A 21797-nucleotide genomic window follows, 5' to 3' on the forward strand; every position below is an offset into this window, starting at 1 on the left:
AGCCCTGTAGCAACATTCTCCGACGGCCACAGCACAGACCCACGAATTCGTGCGTGAAGCTTCCCTGGTGGTGCAAACGTAATCCCCTCCGGCATTCTGAGGTAGCACAAACTGCTGTAGCACAGCAAATAGACAATTTGGAGACATTCTTCGGCTCCGACACCCCCGAACAGCCTAGATCCGGCGAACCGAACGGTGGTAGCGCGTCTCCCACGGACTGCACGTGAACAGTAGCAAATTTGTGTTGTTTTCTTCGCCCCGACGATACTCAGCCCTTACCCACACCTTTGCGAGCTAGATCTAAGTTACCCACACCTACACGAAGTCGATTTTGCGGTAATGAGCCATTTGAACCCTCTTAGGATTGGTTTCGGAGGCTGAATCGTATATATAACTTGCTGTTTTTTTCCTATTTTTAGTGCCTAGGTGTGAGATCGACGCAAAACTTAGGGGCATGGTTGTGAGTAAGTAGACAAGGGGCGTGTGCGTTCGTTAATGTGTGTTAGTGGTTTCTATTGTGCTGTTTTGTGATGTTTAATATTGATTTTGATACGCTATTGTGCTAGGTAACTCTCGTTTGTGTTAATCTGTATGCATGGTGTAGTGTTGAATATTCGTCGGTGATATTGGTGGAATTTTGCCTTGTTAAACTACTGAGAATTGTTGTGGAATGATGTGTGTTTACAAAGGATGCTCGTTAAAATGGAATTATTGCGATTATGCTTTCTTATGATGTGGGCGTGCTAGTACAGTTTGTATAAATTTTTCTTTATGATGCGAGCGTGCTGGTCCAAGTCATATTATTTTCTTATGAGATGTGGGTGTAATAGAAGCATGTTTTCGGACCCTGTTCGCAGAATAGGGGTTGTTGTGGAGTTGGTTATGATAAGGAACGTTGGATTCTTGTGGAAAGTGGATGGGTGGATGTCAGGACCTCGAGTATAAATGGTCGGGGGCTGATATGTCACTAATTGGGTATCGAAGCCTCGGGTAAAAACGGTCGAGGGTCGATACACCAATATTGGATAAAGATGAGTGTCGAGGCCTCGGGTATAAATGGTCGAGGGTCGATGCGAGGAGTCTTTTGAAAGGAAAATTATTGGGGTCTTGGGTAAAAAATGGTCAAGGGCCAATAGATTGTAAAGTCATCGAGGCCTTGGGTAAAAATGGTCGAGGGTCGATGCAGCAGTGTCGGGGCGCTGGGTAAAAATGGTCAGGGTCCGACACTACTCGAAAGAGTTAGCTTTGGAAAGCTAGGATATCTGTGATGAGCGTAGAGGTGCTTGAGATGTTAGGGACCTCGAGGTTGGTAGTTGAATCGTTCATGGTTGTGGTTATCGCCGGATCTTATAGAGCGTGTCTATGTTTGATTGTATAATGTGATGAAGAGCATGACTATGAATGTTTCATGATTTTTTTTTTAGCATGATGTTTCTGTGTTATTGGTGAGGGCTACTTACTGTAACGCCCCAGGATCTTATATATCATCCTAGGCAACGCTAAATAGTTCACCTGGCTAACCTTAACTCTAAACACGAGATAAGCAACCTTCCTGGAAAAATAATTTAAATGAAATAAAGTTTCGACTCCCATACGTTCTATCAGAAATATAACTGTCATAAAATGTCAGGACTCGCCCTCCGTGGGCAATTTAAAAACCAAGAGAAAAACATTTCATATCCGCCTCAGTGGTAAAAATTCTTAAATAAATGAAACAACCGTACACGTCAACCTCAACGACAACAGTGACGCGTTTTCTAGCAACATCCATAACAAATAAAGTAGTTTCAATGAATACAAAATTTCTCCTCAGTTCACACCTAGCTATAACATAAATCTCAATGCTACTCGTACCCAACAACCCTTCCCTCTATCCTCACTAACTAGGCTAGTGATCCCTCCTCGGTCAAGCCCTCTCCACATCATCACCACGGTCGGCCCTGTTCACACCTGAAAACATATAAGGGTAAAAAGGGGGTGAGTACGTAAGGTACTCCGTAAGTAGCACTTCCTAACTAGCACAAAAATCATGCTCACAGTCACGGCATATAGAATAAAACGATAGCAAGGCAATTAAATAGGCAGCGAGAAATAACGAACAATAACTTGACAATTACATAACACAACCATGCGTCGGAACTACCAAAACTACAACCCATGTTTCACTAACCCTTGTCTCGTAGTACTAAACCTTCCTCTACACCCCCCTGTGTTACTTCCCGCTTAACTTCTCGAGGCATGACGGCTCTTGACTTTTATTCCCAAGTTACCGCGCCCCCTCATTTTACAGTACTTGATGTTCGACCTTGCCATTTATTCCCAAGGCCTAGCACCACTACTTCGCAAGCTCCACTCTACTTTAATCCCTCAAGCCTAACTCCTCGAGTCGTATTGACCCTTGACATTTATCCCCAAGGCCTCAATACTCCTCTCCAGAAACTTGACGTTCGGCCTTGCCATTTATTCCTAAGGCCTGAACTGTGCACCGGTCCTTGCCGTTTATCCCCAAGGTACCGATGACTTCCCAGCGTATTGGTCCTTGACATTTATTCCCAAGACCCCAATACTTGTTTACAGAATTTGACGTTTGGCCTTGTCATTTATTCCCAAGGCCACTACTCAGGGCTTTGAACCTCCAAACGATTCATAAACATTTTCAGGTCAGAACACCCATAGCTAACGGACCATCAACCCGTCCCTTTACCCTTCACCCTTCACCACTTCGCTAACCCTCCCATGACCACCTGCAGGTAAATTTCCCACATTCTAAATCTCTGCACCGTTTACAAGCATACTTATCCTCGAAATAAACAAAATACATCCAACAGCTCACAACCAGGACAATATAAACTAAATTATCAGTTTGACAACGCGAGCATTTCATTTACATCACAGTTGCAAAACGTCATGAGCCAGTTACTTCTAGCTACTACAATTCAGAACCTACTAGTCACCTACAACAATAAGAACAGAAAACATGTTTCCTCAAAGGTGTTCAATATTAGAAAGACGGCAAAAAGATCGCTAGAAATTCACAAATCAAATCTAACAATCCCTACATGCTCAATTACATTGTTTTAACAAAAAAAAAACAGCATCAAAATCATTCCGTTAACGCTAATTAACATACACACTCGCCCCCTGGTGCTACTTACACAACCACGTCTTTAAGTTTGCGTCGACCTCACACCTAAGTATAAAAACAGAAAAATACAGCAATTTAAATGTACCGTTCAGCCTTAAAAAAAACAACTTTAAGAGGGTTCAAATGGACTCGTTACCGCAAAACGACTTCGTATAGATGTGGGTAACTTAGATCTAGCTTGCCAAGACGTGGGTAGCGTGAATCGGGTTTCAAACGGATGTAGATAATCGCCGAACACCACCAATACGCTGCTGTCCACGTTTTTTGCAGCAGCGAAAAGCGTCCAATACGATCTCCAACGGCTTCGTTTCAATGGCCGTTGCTACAAAACAACCTCGCTTAGGTGTGGGTATTCTAAATCGATTTCGTTTGGGTGTGGGTACTCCAAATCTAACTTCGAACAAAGGTGGGTCAAAGAAAAGTTACCGGGTTTCACGGATCTAAGTTGTTCGAGGTCGTTAGGCTTGTTGAATCGGAGAAAGGACGCCGCGAACACAGCCCCGCGTGTATCGATGCCGCCTGCAGCTGCCCGAACGTCACGCTCCGCCGCTGATCGTCGCACACCGCCGCTGCCCGCCGCACGCTGCCGCCGCCCGTCATGCGCTGTGCTGTTCGACGTCGCACCTGCTGCCGCCGCCGCTGCTGCTGCTGTGTCCGCCGGAGATGGCTGCCGTCGGTGCTGCTGTGTCGGAGAGGGAGAGTCCGAGTGGAGGGGGGTGGCCGACGGCTTCAACAAGAGAGGGAAAGGGGAAAAGGAGAAGAGGAATGAGAACAAGTGGCTAGGGTTCCCTTTTTTGTTTCAAACTTTTAACTCCTTTGGGCTTGGGTTCTTTTCCTTTTGTTTAAGGCCCACTTACCCAACCCTTCCTTGTTAAAACAAGCCAATAATAGAGTTTCGTAATTGGCCCAATGATCCAAAACAAGTGTCGCATAATGGAAATCCGTACTAAATGTAACTTGATAAATAACTGCACGCTACTAACTCACCACTAAAACTGTAACAATACACACTAGTCGAGATGTTACACTTAAATTAAATAAGATCACTGATGAATCAATTAAAAATAACAATGAAATAAATCAATAAATCAATAAATAAAATCCATTTTGTTATAAAATTTTCCAGAACTCGGGGCAAGCTAACCTGAGTAACGCGGGGCGTTACACTTACGAAGTATATTTTTATATACTCACCCCCCCCTCTGCAATTATTGTTTCAGGCGGAGAATTCGTTGCCGACCATGGTGATGAAGCGGAGGAGACATGACGAGCGAGGACCATAGGCTGCGTAGTTACTTCTGCTTAGCTTAGGTTTAGATGGTTTAAACTTTATTGCTTGGACAACAAACTACTTGTTCCTATCTGATTAATTGGGAGGTTTCCACTTGTTGTCTACTTTGATTCGGAATAGGTGTTTATTTTAGTTTCTTCCATTCATTGAGTTTGCCTAGTTGAAATAATGAAATTGCTTTATGGAGTTGTCCACGGATGATGATTGATTGATAATCTATAGGATTGATTCTTTGGTAAATTTATGGGAGTTGAAGCTTTATTTTATAAAATTATTTCACAGGGAGTTAGTTATCTCGTGTTTAGAGATAAGGTTAGACAAGTGGTTAGTTAACGTTACCTAGAAGCGTGTAGAACGTTCTGGGGCGTTACAGAATTAGTTACTTCGGCTCGGAGATTACGCCTGTATTTCCAAGCTCACAAGATAACCGTCCTCACCAACTTCCCTCTATGGCAGATTTTGTAAAGGCCCGAGACTTATGACCGACTAGTAAAATGGGCTGTGAAACTCAACAAATACGACATCTACTATAAGTCGAGAACTGTAATTAAGGGGCAAGCCATAGCAGACTTCATAGCGGAATTAACATCGGTATAGCATCAAGTATGCATCATCGTCTCACAGGCTGATGAAGTAGAGCAACCCTGGACCTTGTACGTAGATGGGTCCTTAAACTTCAGAGGTTGCGGGGCGGGACTTCTACTAGTTTCCCCAGATAAGGAGAGGTTCAAGTATGCGTTGCGATTTAGTTTCCACGCCTCCAACAACGAGACTGAGTATGAATGTTAAGAAACCCTTGAGAGTTGGATCTAAGAACCTTGTTAACAAACAAGACTCATAGAACTCAATCCCAAAAACCCCAAAAACTAGTATGGAACCAACCCATGGAAAAGTTTAATAACGGATTACCTTGATGATCAATATCAAGAGTAGAGAAAACTCGTTTCTAAACTCGTGATTCGAATCACTCCATAAGAGGTATGATCAACACCACTTGAATGATTCGAACATGCAAATTTTAAACACACAAGAAATTGCACAAGAAATGAGAGATAAAGCCCTCAACCAAGCTAATGATAAAACTCACTTTTCGTTAAAGGCAAGCAAATGAAAAGGTTAAGAATATGGAAAGCCAACCAAAATAAGTGCAATCCCGCCCATAATGAGGGATGTGAGTGTTTGACTTGGTTTTTTAATTGAATGAGTTGACTTTGACTTATCTTGATGGAGTTGACTTTGACCTTGACCAAGTTGACTTTGACTTACCTTAAAAACACTTAGAAATGTGAATTGTTGAAGTTTGCTAGCTCTTGATCTTGTTTGCTAGCATGAATGGCGGCAGCCTATGAAACCAACCTGGGAAGAACCATACCAGTAGAGATTTTGCCCGAGCCGAGCATAGAGGTTCAGGAAGCAATGGATATAGACGAACCAGATCAACCTAAGAAGAACTGGATAAGGGACGGGACCCTGCTTGATGAAAGGGTAGATGCCCAGCAACTCCAACGGCGAGCAGTTAGGTATGTGCTGAGAGATGGAAGCCTGTATAAGAGAAGCTACTCTTTGCCACTTTTAAAATGTTTAGCGTCAGAGGAAGCTGACTATGTTATGAGGGAGATACACGAAGGCGTTTGTGGTAACTATTCTAGAGCATGGTCCCTGAGCCACAAAATAATCCACGGGGGTATTACTGGCCAACCATGTTAAGCGATGCAACACAGTTCACGAGGAAATGTGACAAATGTCAGCGGTTCGCAACAGTGTCTAGATAGCCGCGAGAGCCATTGACCAACATAATGAGTCTCTAGCCATGTGCCCAATGGGGAATGACCTCATAGGGCCCCTCCCACAAGAAAAAGGCCAGACCAAGTTTGCAGTGGTAGCAGTTAATTATTTCACCAAATGGGCAAAAGCTAAAGTCCTAGCAACAATCACTGAGAAGAAGATCACCAACTTTATTTGGAGAAACATAATTTGCCGCTTTGGGATACCCTACACCATTATCAGTGATAGTGGAAAACAATTCAACAATGCAGCTTTTCGAGACTTCTGCCGAGAATTGGGTATCAAACACATCTGCTCTTCGCCAGCACACCCACAAGCTAACGGCCAGGTCACAGCAGTTAACAAAATCATCAAGAGAACTCTGAAAACCAGATTAGAGAAGCTTAAGGGGTAGTGGGCAGAAGAACTTCCCAGTGCACTATGGGACCACAGAACAACACCTGTACATCGACTAGTGAAACACCATTTTCATTATCGTTTGGTTCTGAGGCAATAGTACCAGTGAAGATCGGACTTCCTTCCCCAAGGGTAGAACGATTTAGTCTACTTGAAAACGACGATTCTATGCAACTTAACCTCGATCTACTGGAGGAACATCGAGAGGTAGCACAACTATGAACGACCGAGTACAAAAATCGGATCGCTCGTTATTATGACTCAAAAGTCAAGAAGCGTAGCTTCAGAAAAGGTGACTTGGTCTTAAGGAAAGTCATGCCTAATACTAAAGACCCGACCAGTGGGGTTCTCAGACCGACATGAGAGGTCCCATACAAGGTCACCAAAGTGGTTCGGACAGGCACCTATGCCCTGGAAGATTAACATGGAAAAGTCCTACCTCATCCATGGCACGCACAGCATCTCAAAAAATAATACCACTAGATTGGTGACACATTCCGTTTATTTTATGAGCGATTGTTGCACTTGTTTATGTCAAATGACTGATTATTTTATTATAACAATTTTCATTTTAATGAAAGTTTACGCCATTTAACATGATACTTGAGTTCTTATGTCTATGTGAAAACAACTTTCTCAAGTAGGGGGCATTGTGTGTAAATGTCTACACTGATCAAGAAACTCAGGAAGGGACAGACCAAGAAGCAAGCCAAAAAAGGCTCAACATGGTTAAGACAAAGGCAGGCGAATAAGCGTCACGATATAAAACCATTTGGCGAATGCCAAGCAGGTTGGAAATCTAAAGACTTCGACACTAGCTCTGCTAAAGTTAGATCCCACGGTCTTGGAGATTTGATCATAAACAAGCAATTTGACAAATATGAAAATCGGAAAAACTTCCAATTCATGAGACAACTTGGTACACAACTACTAATAAAAAAAATCGGGCTTTTCAATCCGAAAATTGGATACAAAAGCTTTTGGTAGAAGCTCGGTAAATTTGGAATCTTGGCGTCAGCTAGGAATTCGGTACTAATGACGCATATGAAGTACTTTGCAAAATAAGCCTTGTAGCAACCATGGATAACGAATACTCTCAAAACATGAATCTCACCGTGATCACAAATTTCATATTCAGTTTTGAGAGTGGGGGTAACTATTATGTGTGGAACAATATGGTAGAATATTGGGCTACATCAGGAAGGACAACCGGGACCATCGACAAGCAGAGCCAAACCAAGGCGTTAGGAAGGGTAATCGGTCCATTGACAAGTAGAACTGGCCCAGGGCACGGAGGTCGGCCCATCAAGGGGCCGACCCCACCTCGACGCCGACCCCACCTTGACGCTGACTCCTTCAGCCCTCGGCGTTCTCATTTTCTCTCTCGGTCCTTGTTTCAAGCGTATGACATTCTGGCCCCAAAGTCGAGCCCGTACCCGTTCCTCTACGGATGCTGGAAGTATCATGGCCAAAAGCCCACGAATAATCCAACCTAGGGTTGACGTCCTGAGAAACCCTAGGAGGGGCAAATCGACTATAAATAGGGAAGTTGGTCACCCCTTTAAGGTAAGTCAAGACTGCACTTTCAAGTCTCTTACTTGTTTAAGTAATCTCTCCTTTTACTAACTTAGGCATCGGAGCCAGTGTGACTGAAGTTACACCGGGTTATGGTTTTTGTTTGGTTTTGCAAGTATTTGGTCCTGAAGTATTCGAGTTGGTGTGTGGAGCGGAGAGAACCGGTCTACCAGAATCCCAGCATCAACAACAGAAATCCAGTATAAATCCAGCCGTCGTTGGAGAAAAGCTCCGACGCTGAGCTTCTCAAAGCCATTGACATGGGTATTATTAGCTTGTTGGAGAACATTGGAGTCTCCGATGACGATCTTCCCCTGAGCGAAATCCACGAGGTTCTTGAAGAGAAGGAAATGTGGTCGATGGTGGCCCTAGAACTCGAGGCTGACACTGACTGGGATGTTTATGCTGAACGCACGCGCTAAGCGTGGTAACAATTATATAGATGCAAGCGCACACCTGTCAGAGTAATATAAAATGGATGGAGTATCCAAGTATCGATCCTCAAGGACTTCTAAACAATTTCCAAACTCTAAAGTTTTAAAGAATAGTGAATGTTGGAATGAGTGATTCTTGTAAAATGGGAAGTGGTCACAAATAATGGTTTGGATTTGGGATTTGGACTTATAATAATAAAACCTAGCCCGAATTACTTCAAGTTAGCCAACAAAGAATCAAGGACATGCTAAGGATAATATGCATTTTACTTTAGAAACTAACGACTACGCTTCTCACTTTACTTATGTCTAAGCAAGTTCAAAGTCCTAAGACATTCCCTAATATGTCTATTATGAGATATATCTTAGTTTTAGGATGGAAATAGTCGCAACCTCGGGTTAAGGTCCTATGTCTAGGCTACTTAAGCGGAACCCTTATGTCTAAGGCGCTCCTCTCCTCGGTTTAACCACTCAACAATGCAAATAAGCAACCTTTTCAGTATTGACTTATTAAGACTTACAGTGGCCTTCTCTAAATCCTAACTTTTTGGGAAAACATGTTGAGCAATGAATGGAAAGTAAAAACACTACTTCTTAGCAAACCCTTTTTAGACATAAAAGGCTAACTATCCATAACCGGGCTAGAGACGGGAATTTAGAAAGACATATTGAAGAAAATACAGCAAGTAAAATGGTTGAATGTGGAATGCATGTGTGAAAAACAAAAGTTAACTAACGGAGAGTTTTTATCGGGATTGAGAGCTTCGCCCTTCTCTTTCAAGCAAGGGAGAGTGTCACGTGCTCTTTCCTCCAAAAACACAACTCTCTTAACTAAAAATAAAGTAAAGACAAAGAGAAGATAAGCAAAGTGCTGGATTTTTATATATTTGAATAAGTAGAAAATGACTAAGTACAAATGGAAACAAAACAAAGCTCAATAAAAGAATGTAAAGTGCTCGGGATTTAAAAACCAAAAGCAACTAATGAAAGCAACTCAAAAGTACTTAGAAAGCAACAAAGAAACACTAAAAATGATCAAGAGAAGGAAGCAAGGCTTGATGAATTTGGTGGAGAAGTTGCTGGAATTTATAGCTGTGCAGAATTGGTTAGGTAGGTCCTAAAACTATGGTGAATCACCCATTTCCAACTCCTTTGACTGACCAAATCGTGCTCAAACTGATAGTGGAACACTTCTTCTACACGTATGCATCGGTTGGAACCACCAAAACGCATTGGAAGACGCGTTTCATTAAGGGCAAAGTTGGAAGAAAACCTGTTTTTCTGCAGGCATCCCAGGCGCCTGGCGCCTCCCATGTAACTTTTTCGTCTTTTTGCTTCTTTTGATTAATTTGCACTCTCAAATGGTCCTAAAATGTCATAAATACAATATAAGCCATCGACAAACCATAGTATATGAATTTTGCATGAATTGGAACTCAAACGATCGAGAAAAATCCGAAACAAAGCTGAAACATAGTAAAAACAGCATCTAAAACCTTCTTTTTACGCATGTAAACAAGCGTAATCAGACACCTTCGCGATGGTGGTGCAATGGTCGGAGTAGCCACGACTGGTCAGAGTGGAGGGCATGATTTGTTCGGTAATTCGCTGGATTTGGATGCCATCATCTGTCATGGATCCACGTGGGAGATAATGCAAGACTTGTTCTTTCTTCTTCTTTTTTTTTTCCTAACCGTGCAGGTTGATCTTTTTTACTTTGTTTTCTTTTAAGATGTAGATGTGGCATTTTAGAATGTAGAAATAGATCTATTTGGCATCCCACATCAGATTTTATGTTAAATACTAACAGAGATTCAACGGTAGAGACTAAATTATTACTAAGTTCAAAGTTCATGGACCAAATCGTTACTTTTGAAAGTTCAGGGACTAAATTGTTACTTTAATGAAAGTTCAGGGACTAAATGTGTTTTTTAACCCATTTTTATTTGTGTCGTTCTATATCTTATTCTCTATTGTTATTTGTAGATTTCTAAAATAAGAAAGAATGTCTATTATTTTCATTTTATTTGTAATTTTATTTTCAAATAGTTTAATAATTGTTTTTAATTAGATTTTATTTGATACCTATTTTGATATGTTGTTTTTTATTTGTAACTTTCTTTCAAATAAAAACAAAATTTTAAAAAGGAGATACTTCACAATACTTAAAAAGTGATATAAAAAAAACTTAAAAAGTAAATACAACATATTTTGTTTGTTACCTATTTTATTACCTAATTTTTTTATATATAAGTATAAATATCGAATAATAAAATATGATTAATTAATTTACATATATTAAAAAATATGTCATGAACTTATTAAAAATTCCATTTTATTGAATTAAAAATGAAAAAAAAAATAAACATAACATATCTGAAGATTTATTTCTTCACGTGGGGATGAATGCATTAAAATATTATATGCATTAAAAAAATGAAAAAAGATATAAAATGATTAGAATGGAATAGATAAAAAGATAGTAATAAAGAACAACAAAAATTAAAATAGATTGAAAAGTCATATATAATTTAATGGTGAAGTAAAAATAGCTGAAGCTCAAACATTCTAGAAGAAAAATGAAAATTTTCAGTTTGAAGGGAGAAAATTAAGGGATGAAAATTGAGAATAAGAAAAGCAATTGAAGATGTAAATAACAATGAAATTAGAAATAGATTAAAAAATAAATAAAAAATAATAATGACGAGTAATAAATAGGAGAGAGAATGTATACCATTAAATTAAGAGAGAGAAAGTAAAATTCATTCAATAAATATTGTTTCTAAATGTGTGGGTCCCACATAAAATATATCTATTTTTATTTTTATGATAATAAAGATATTTGACACGTGCGTTCTCCATACTAGGCGAGGACCAGAAGGAATTTGATTGAAATATTTGGCGCAAAGCCAATAAAATTGCAAGCTGACTTATTTGTCTTTTGTATGGCCCATGGGAGGTGAAATAGAAAATTAAAACCTTGAATAATATAGACTTCTCAAAGAGTGGGTATCTTTTTTTTTTTCGGAAAGAAAAGATGATTAATTAATTGATTGAAGAAGATGCCACTTGGACTACTAATGAAGGGTGTCATCCTTTACAAAGCCAAGTTGGTAAATTAGAAGACCAAATGACACGTGACTGATTGTTGGATGGCAAATTTTGCCAAAGCATCTGCCGGTTTGTTACAACAGCGATGGGTATGCTAAAATTTAATTTTGGGAAAGGAGAGGGCAAATTGGTCAATATCAGAAATCAGAATCGCCTCATCCCCGAAAGTTGCGATTTCATGCTGAAAGAGTTTGATCGAATTCCTTCCCGGATCGCATAAAGCTCAGTCAAAAGCGGTGAATAAGCAACAGGGAGGAAAATGGAACTAGCGCAGACCACGAATCCCATGGAATCTCGTATTGTGAAGCCCAGTCCCGAGACATTTGATCAACTGTGTTTGGGGATAAAATATTTGATTGCCACGTGGAGGACAGAGATCGTTGTCAAAAGAGATTGTTTGGAAGAACTGTTTAGCAAAGCTCCTCCTCGGAACTTCCAGCAAAGCTCCTCCTTGGAACTTCCAGCAAAGCTCATCCTCGGAACCTTCCGATGAGGGAAGTTCATTACTCCTGATTGCATTACAACATCGAAAATATCCGAGTTCGATCTACTCGAACCCGACCTCAAAACCGACCAAGGTAACCGCCTATCATGACTCTTGTCGAGACCTAAACCTATAAATAGAGGGCCTCATTTCACCATCAAGTATCGAATTTCTCCTCGAACTTAATATTAAGTCCGAGCTACTTACTGACTTGAGCGTCGGAGATTTTACCCTCTTATGCAGGTCTTCCCATCGTCTTTTGAGTCGGGCGAGGACCAAGTTCGAGCTCAAGAACCGTTGAGCAAATTCTTGCATAAACATTTGGCGCCGTTGTGGGGAAGGACATTTCAAGTCGTCCTAGTAATTAAAATTTTATCCAAGAATGGTGTAGCCAGCAAACTCTGCCAATACGACAGAACGGAGAGATCTGAATGGTAACAATGGTATTCAACTTGAGCTCGACGCCAAAACCGTCGAGGACTAGGTCTGAGCAGGATAGGAGGGAGATCTACCACAAAGATCTACTCGCCACGCGAACCAGGAGTTACCTCCTACCCACCCCAGACCTGCTAAACCAACCGAGGTCGAGGTGGGACCTCAAAAAAGACCTCTCGAAGGGCTGCCCCAGTCGCAGACCCTGAAGTTCTGGCTACCCTCCAACGGGAGTTGGACGACATGGGCAATCGAGTGCGTACTATAGAGAAGATGTATACCGAGATGACACGGGCCAACCAAACAGGATCTTCCTCCAAAGTCCCAAGCGGGGACGACATGCCTGAAGATGGGGAGGATCAAGATCCACCTCTCCACCTTGATGATCGTGAGCTCATCGCCAATAACGAAGGGATTGACTATAGCCTGAGAGATCACAATCTCAGGAAGCACCTCGTCAACAAGAAGAGGAAGGCCTCAAGGGGTCCCGGGGTCTCTCCGTCCTGCTCCTGAGGATACTCAAACTCCAACCTCAAAGCTCAGTCAAAGTACATGCCTTTGACACCGGAGGTCGTGATTACAAGGGAAGAGTTCGACCTGATGAAACACAGGTTTGATGAGCAGGTCGAGGCATTGAAAGCTAAATGCGAGAAAAAGGAGAGCCCGTTCGATAATGGCGAGATGGGTGAGTCGCCATTCACCTCGGATGCCTTGGAGGCCCCTATTCCTCCAAAGTTCAAAACACAAGCCATGAAGCCTTATAATGGGTCTAAGGACCCAAAGGACTATGTTAAGGTCTTTGAAGGCCTCATGGACTTCCAAGCGGCATCAGATGCCATCAAGTGCCGAGCTTTTCAGATCGCCTTCACAGGGAGTGCTCGGCTGTAGTACCGAAGGCTGCCAGCAAGATCGATCTCAACCTACAGTCAGTTAAGGAAAGAATTCATTAGTCAATTCTCTTCTCGACATTACGACAGGAAAACAGCTACTCATCTCGCTACCATCAGACAGAAAGAAGGCGAGACTTTAAGGGAATACGTGACCTGGTTCTAGGAGGAGCAGCTCAAGGTTGCGCATTGCTCTGACGATTCGACCATGTGTTACTTCCTCACTGGCCTGGCTGATGAAACTTTGACGGTTAAACTGGGCGAGGAAGCGCCATCAACCTTGGTTGAGGTCTTACAGAAGGCCAAGAAGATTATAGACGGGCAGAAGCTGCTCAGAACTAAGCTAGGCCGGACAGACAAGAGGTCCGACCAGAAAAAGCCAGGTGGCCAAGACAAAGGAAAGCCCGATTCTAAGTCTAAAGACAAGAGATTATCTTCCAAAGGTTGATCTGACTACAGGAGATCCGACTCGGACTCCAACCGGAGGGGACCCTTGAGAGGTACACCCCAACCACCATTCCGATCTCCGAGATTCTTACCAACATCGAGGAGAACGGTTTAGAGAAACTCCTCAAGCGGCCTGATAAGCTTAGAGGAGACCTAGAGAAGCACAACAAAGATAGGTACTGTCGTTTCCATCGTGATCACGGCCATGACACCTCGAGTTGCTAGGAGTTGAAGCGCCAGATTGAAGACTTGATTCAAGATGGCTACTTCAAAAAGTATGTTGGCAAGTCGGGTTCGGGCTCGGTAGGGAAGAAAGAAGAGAGGAAGCGTTCAAGGACGCCACCTCGGAAAGATGATCGACCTGCGGTCATCAATACCATTTTTGGCGGCCCTAGTGGGGGTCAGCCTAGAAACAAAAGGAATGAGTTAGCTAGGGAGGCTCATCGAGAAGTCTGCACCATTCAAGAGTAGAAGCCGACCTGCCCAATCTCCTTCTCCGACTTTGACTTGGAAGGGGAACACTTGCCCCATAATGATGCCCTGGTGATCTCACTATTGATAGACCATGTCCAGGTCAGAAGAGTTTTGGTGGATGGGGGCGCCTCTACCAACGTCTTATCTCTCACGACGTACCTGGCACTGGGATGGACTAGGGCACAGCTGAAAAGGAGCCCAACCCCCTTAGTGGGATTTGCAGGTGAGCCTGTCACCCCGGAGGGTTGCACAGATCTTCCTATCACTGTCGGCCAAGGCGAAACTTAAATCACTCAAATGGCCGAGTTCGTGGTGATAAATGGTAGTTCAGCCTACAACGCCATATTCAGACGACCTATTATCCATTCACTACGTGCCATCCCATCGACTTTGCACCAAGTCATGAAGAACTCTACAATAAATGGGGTTGGCATAGTCCGAAGTGAGCAGAAAGCGTCCTGTGAGTGCTATACCTTAGCTCTAAGGGAATCAACAGTCTGCGCCCAGAAAGAAGTGGAAAAACTTCCAAGTCCGGCAGCTCAAGCTTTCGAGGACGAGCTGCTCAGGACCATCCAACGCGAGGTAGCTGCACCTACTGAGGAGTTGGAGCTTGTCCCCTTGCTCAGCCCAGAGAAACAGGTGAGCATAGGCACCAAGCTGGGGGCCGCGGACAGGGAGAAGCTCATCTCTTTCCTTGGGGCGAACTCAGGCGTGTTCGCGTCGTCTCATGAAGACATGTCGGGCATTAATCCAAAAATTATGGTTCACCGCCTCAACATTGACCCGTCATTCCGACCTGTCAAGTAGAAAAGAAGACCTATAAATAGGGATATTAGTGATGTAATTGTTGAAGAAGTGAACAAGCTTTTAAAAGCAGAATACATAAAAGGAATTCTGTATCCCGAGTGGCTCTCTAACGTAGTCTTAGTTAAAAAATCTAACAGAAAGTGGAGAATGTGTGTAGATTTCACCAATCTTAACAAGGCATGTCCAAAAGATTGTTTTCCACTGCCAATGATTGACCAGCTCGTAGACGCTACGGCCGGGCATGAGCTGCTCACATTTATGGATGCCTACTCAGGGTACAACCAAATAAAGATGCATGAGCCAGATCAAGCCCACACTTCTTTCATAATCGATCAAGGTTTGTACTGTTACAAGGTCATGCCCTTCGGTTTAAAAAATACAGGGGCGACTTACCAAAGAATGGTGAACAAGATGTTTGCCAGCCAGATCGGACGTAATATGGAAGTCTATGTGGATGACATGCTTGTCAAAAGCAAGCAGTCCAGGTCGCACCTGGCCGACCTGACCGAAACCTTTGAGGTACTACAAAAGTACCAGATGAAGTTGAATCCTGCCAAGTGTGCCTTTGGAGTCTCGTCTAGCAAGTTCCTAGGTTTCATGGTTAATAACTGTGGAATTGAGGCCAACCCAGAGAAGATAAAGGCTGTTCTCGAGATGCAGGCACCGAGAACGCTTAAGCAGCTGCAAAGCCTTAATGGGAGGATTGCTGCCCTTAACCAGTTCGTCTCCAGATCTACGGATAAGTGCATCCCCTTCTTCAAAGTTTTAAGAAGAAAATGACTGTTCGAGTGGACAGCTTAGTGTGAGAGAGCCTTTGAAGAACTCAAAAGCTACCTCTGCTCGGCGCCATTGCTCGCGAAGCCCATGCTAGGAGACAAACTTCATTTATATCTGGTTGTATCAGACAATGCAGTCAGCTCATCCCTGATCAAACAAGAAGGAGTGTAACGACCCAGAATTTTCCGCACACCTCTAGGTCACATTCGCTACCCAACTAGTCAAATTTAACTCCGGCTACATCCTGCCATCTTCTTATACGCATAAACTCATAAAAAAAACCAAGTTCCAATCCTCATCGAATTAACGATAAATCAATCTCCTGGAATAACATTCAGCAACATTCGTGAAACATTTCACGAGGCAAGTTTATTATTCAATCTATATGAATCTAAACAAATGGAATAAAACTCAAATAGGCACCTAACCCGAAGCAAAACTAACAACAAGAAAAACGAATCTCTCAATTATTCAAATGCAAATAAACCGTTTATTGGCCACAACATAAGGCCCTAACCAATGAATTTAAACTAAATAGGAAAAACTAAGTAGTCTATGGTCCTCGCTCGTCAGGTCTCCTTCGTCCCATCACCATGGTCACCCACGAGTCCTTCACCTGAAACAATCATTGCAGAGGGGGGGGGGTGAGTACATAAAATATACTCCGTAAGTAGCCCTCACCAAACACACACAAACATCATGCTCATAACCATAAAGAGAACATATATCGTCGTGCTCTATCATTACAGTATGCGAACAACCATAGACATGCTTTACCAATACTTTATACATTCATCCATAAACATACACTAAAAGACCTGAAGCTAACCACAATCAGATAAAAGCATTACCGTCCGCCTGGCTCTCTAATACCTCAACTACAACTATGTTCGCCTCAGTTATTCGAGCTCTTCGAAACCATTCTTTTGGTAGTGTCGGCCTCTGACCATTTATACCCAGAGCCCCGACACTAGTGCATCGACCCTCGACCATTTATACTCGAGGCCTCGATGTCTTACCATCTATTGGCCCTTGACCATTTATACCCAAGGCCCCAATAGTTCTCCTTTCGAAAGACTCCTCGCATCGACCCCCGACCATTTATACCCGAGGCCTCGACGCTCATCTTTATCCAATATTGGCGTATCGACCCCCGACCATTTATACCCGAGGCCTCGATACCCAATTAGTGACGTATCAGCCCTCGACCATTTATACCCGAGGCCCTGACACTCACCCATTCACTTCGTAACTTTCATAACTCCACAAATCATTTCTAGCCTCCAACCAGGATTTCAGTACTACTTCCCTAATAACACCAACCACCACAACGCCCATCAACAACACCACCACTAGTATGATTTCAATGCATATCACAACTCCCCAACACATTTCAGCATGCTTCCACAACATAAACATTATTCTAATAGCAAAACAATAAACCAAACATGCTTTCACAACATACCAAAACTTAACAACAGCGCCACAGTGAGTTTAGTCATAACGAAGCATAGTCAACAAATTTCAAACGATTGGAGCCCAACACAATTCATCCAAACACTTAATATCCAACGTCCATATTCAATAAACACTGCTAGATATAATAAAAACTCATGAGACACGCCAAACACTTCATATGAATTCAGACAACGTACATTTCCAAAATAAATTCACTTTAACGAACATTCACTACAATCATACGTCATTCTAAAATAGATCTCAGCAGTTCAACAATGCAAAATTCACACTATTAACACCGACGGACATTCAACAGTAACCAGGCATACAAGACTACATAAACAAGAGTAACACTGCACAACCACGTATCAGAACCAATATTAAGCATCATAGACAGTACATCGGCAACCAAATAACATACACCAACGCACGCACCCGCCGCCGTGCTACTTACTACCAAAAGTCCTAAAGCTCCTAAGCTTGTCAAACACTTCCTACAAGGAAAAAGTACGATTCGAGGTTAGTAGCCAATTGGAAACATTTAAATAATATTGAACCCAAATTTAGGTGGGTTGTTACCTACTAACTCACACCAAAACCTCTTGGGTTAGAAGTGGGTCGACGTCGGGGATGTTCTAGCTCCAAAATTCGACTTCGAATGGCCTTAGGCTTGCTGGACCGATGTCAAAAACTGATGGGTAACATAGATTTGGGTCTGATTGAAGGTGGTTCAATGCCGACCCAATGCCGTAAGGAGTGGGTATCAAGAATCAAGTTTCGGTTATGTGTGGGTAATTGTCTAACGTTGCCGGAGGGGCTGGATAACACCAAACCGAGGAAAGAAAACGTCAAGAAACTTGCTGGGCGTTACAGATCTGGGCGCGGGGTCACCGGAGGAACGACGTCGAACCTGGGCTGTTGCCGCCGCTGTCCGGTTCTGCTCGGAACGCGTCGCCGCCTTGGAGAAGGCCCGCCGGGTGTTGCGCACATCGTCGGAGGAGGAGCAGCAGATCGTCGGGCGTCCGGAACGCGTCGCCGCCGTGGAGAAAGTCCGTGCGTCGTGTGCCGCCGCGAGCTGCTGCAGGAGGACGCCGGCGTGGTGAAGCTGCTGCTGTTGTGCCGCTTCGCCGGAGAAGAAGGCCGCCGGCTGGAAAGCTCCAAGAAGAAGGAGAAGAAGCTTGGGGGGGGGGGGCTGTCGGCTAGGGATGGGGAAGAAACAAAGGGAGGAAAAAAAAAGAAGAAAGTGTTAGGGTTTCCCTTTTGTTTTGATTTAAAACAATTTTCCCTCAAAGAAAGCCCAATCATCCAAGCCCAAAGAAGAAGGAGTCCATTCCCTCAACACAAGACCCAACATACGAAGCTCGGTTAATATTAATTTAATTGGATTGTTAGAGCTCGATAAATATCGATAAATTCAATTAACATTCACTTTGAAATTTAAATGAAAAAAAAAATCTCCCGATTCGAGACTAACTAACCTGAGGGACTCGGGGCGTTACAAGGAGTACAACAGAGTCCTATCTATTACACGAGCAAAGCCATGACCGAGGCCGAGACAAGGTATCCCAAATGGAGAAGCTTGCTCTCGCCTTGGTCACCTCGGCACGAAGACTAAGGCCGTAATTCCAAGCCCATACGGTGACCGTGCTCACCAACTTGCCATTGAAGCAGGTTTTCCACAAGCCTGAAACGTTTGGACGATTGATAAAATGGGCGGTGGAGCTAAGTGAGTACAACATCCGACATCCAGTTCGAGCGTCGAATGGCTGTGAAAGGACAAGTCGTGGCGGACTTCATAGCCGAGCTCACCCCTCCACCAGCTCAAGCCTCCGCACCCGACCAGCCTTGGACGGTGTACGTAGATGGATCTTCAAATGAGAAAGGATGCGGAGCAGGTGTGCTTCTCCTTGCCCCGAATGGTATGCGTTTTTAGTACGCCCTGTGCTTCAACTTTTATACTTCAAACAATCAGGTCGAGTACGAAAGCCTGTTGGCCGGATTGCCCATGGCAAGAGGTCTGGGGCCACCTACCTTCTAAGTTTCAGTGATTCACAGTTGATAGCGAATCAGATCAAGGAAGAATATCAAATAAAAGACTCTCGGATGGAAAAATATCTGGGAAAGGTCAGGTCGCACCTCGCCTATTTCCAAGCCTATGAAATTAGTCAGATTCCGAGGTCACAGAACTCCAATGTAGATGTCTTGGCCAAGTTAGCATCAGTATATGATACCGATCTGGCGAGGTCGGTCCCGATGGAAATTTTGGACAATCTGTCTATCTTAGAACCAGATGTGATGGAGATTAACTCCCAGCCTCCGTCATGGATGGATCCAATCAGGAGCTTCCTAGAAGGTAATGTCCCAGTAGACCCGGGGGAAGCCAAAAAAATAACGAGGAAAGCAGCTCGGTACCTACTCCGAGATGGAGCAATGTACCGGCGCATGTTTTCTTTACCCCTCTTTAAGTGCATCTCCAAAGATGATGGAAACTATGTCCTCAGAGAAATACACGAAGGAGTTTGTGCCAATCACTCAGGAGCCAGGTCCTTATCGTCCGAAGTCATTCGCCAAGGTTACTACTGGCCCATGGTTGACCTGGACGCGAAGGAGTTTGTGAAGGCATGTGACAATTGTCAACGCTTCGCAAATGCCATCCATCAGCCTCCAGAGCTGCTGACTCCGATCTCAGCCTCATGGCCCTTTGCACAATGGGGAATGGACCTAATTGGCCCTTTCCCATTAGGCAAGGGGCAGACGAAGTACGTCGTTGTCGCCGTAGATTATTTCACAAAATGGGCCGAGGCTGATACCCTCTCGACAATCATGGAAGCCAGAATCACGGCCTTCGTCTGGACAAACATTGTCTGCCGCTTCGGCATACCTAACGCTATTGTGACAGACAATGGCAAACAATTTGACAACGCCAAGTTCAAAGACTTTTGCCGCAAACTCGGAATTAGTCACCTCTTCTCGTCCCCAACCCATCCCAAGGCCAACGGACAAGTAGAGGCGATCAACAAAATCATCAAGCGGGGCCTTAAGCTACGGTTGGATGCAAAAAAAGAATGATGGGCGGAGGAGCTACCTGAGGTACTCTGGTCCTACCGAACTACACCTCGGAAGTCAACTGGCGAAACCCCATTCGCTATGGCCTTTAGCTCCGAGGTCGTAGTGCCCGTCGAAATCGGGATACCAACCGAAAGGGTCAAGTACTACGAACATGTTAGGAATGAAGAGGAGCTACTCTTGAACCTTGACCTCATCGATGAGAAAAGGGAAGCAGCCCGGCTACGCTTGGCCGAGTACCAAAATCGAGTGGCAAGGCACTATAACTCAAGAGTCCGACCTCTGAGTTTCCAGATCAGACATCTAGTCCTTCGCAAGGTGTAGAAGCACGTCGAGGTGTTGGAGCCGAATTGGGAGGGGTCATTCGAAGTCAAAGGCATTGTCCGACCTGGAAGATACATGCTTGTCGATCTCGAAGGAAAATTACTGTCGCATCCATGGAATGGAGAACATTTGAAGAGATATTACCCTTAAAATGTTAAAATGGTCCAAAGAATGAGCTGGACTTGTAAAAATTTTCAAGGGCTAATCCCAATTAAGGACTCTGTGTTATTTAATTTCATGTCTCCTAAAGGTCCAATTTCGATGTGAAATTAAATGGGGGCTAGAGGTGAGAATTAAGACTAAGAAAGATTCAAAGCCTCTAAAAGAAACTTACGAGTTCGAGGTAAGAGACGAACTAAGATGATTCATTGAGACTCTGAATTTTCGTTATTAAGAATTTATCTGAACCTCAAAAGACTCGCAAGCACAAAGTGAATGGCACAATCAAAAATCGATTCAAAATAGAGTATGGTATTAGCAAAGTGAAGTGTTGGCCGAGGTGATAGGCCTCGCGACCAAGTACAAAAATGAAAGATAATGTAAAAGCAAACACAAGAAGAGCTGTAAAAGATAGGAGGAGTAGTCAACTGCTTCTGAGGTGCGAGCCGAGCTCTCCCTGGGACCTAAGTATGTCAACCTCCTGGGAGTCTATCACCCCAACTTCTTGGGAGGAGTTTACACCGGCAGCAGAAGGAAGAGCCTCGTTAGCGTCTTGGGAAGAAGGGTCCTCGTCCTCTTCCTCGTCGAGCTCGCATCAGAATCAAGCTCCTTCAAGCATTGATCGACATGGTGCTGAGGGCCAGAGGTTCCATTTGGACCCGAAGCCCACTTCTCAGCATACCGAAGCTTGATAGGCTCGAGGTCGAGCTCGGGAGCTGCCTCCTTGACCCTCTTCATCAGAAAC

At 43.5% G+C, this 21797-nt stretch overlaps 1 protein-coding gene and 1 long non-coding RNA gene across 2 annotated transcripts; one reads left to right on the top strand and one right to left on the bottom strand.

The window, feature by feature from the left end:
• Positions 1-1692: 1692 nt before the first annotated feature.
• Positions 1693-3891, bottom strand: LOC148210355 (uncharacterized). The gene is made up of 3 exons (XR_015792337.1): positions 3572-3891; positions 3282-3467; positions 1693-1950 (listed from the first exon to the last, which is right to left on the bottom strand). It is a non-coding gene; the product is annotated as an uncharacterized LOC148210355 (long non-coding RNA).
• A 15374-nt stretch (positions 3892-19265) lies between these two features.
• LOC148210356 (uncharacterized) lies at positions 19266-20572 on the top strand. The gene is made up of 2 exons (XM_088126297.1): positions 19266-19422; positions 19476-20572. Exons 1-2 carry the CDS (start codon positions 19266-19268, stop codon positions 20570-20572), a joined length of 1254 nt encoding a protein of 417 aa, XP_087982423.1.
• Positions 20573-21797: the final 1225 nt, after the last annotated feature.

Source organism: Momordica charantia (assembly GCF_013281855.1).
Source record: "Momordica charantia cultivar OHB3-1 chromosome 7 unlocalized genomic scaffold, Mcharantia_2.0 BLBB01000007.1, whole genome shotgun sequence".
NCBI classification, from domain to species: domain Eukaryota; kingdom Viridiplantae; phylum Streptophyta; class Magnoliopsida; order Cucurbitales; family Cucurbitaceae; genus Momordica; species Momordica charantia.

Bases quoted from the DNA above. Each gene is read 5' to 3' on its own strand.
- LOC148210356 (XM_088126297.1), top strand. From the start codon at position 19,266: ATGGCTGTGAAAGGACAAGTCGTGGCGGACTTCATAGCCGAGCTCACC. The intron at 19,423-19,475 runs GTATGCGTTTTT...TCAAACAATCAG, and splicing joins GCTTCTCCTTGCCCCGAATG to GTCGAGTACGAAAGCCTGTT.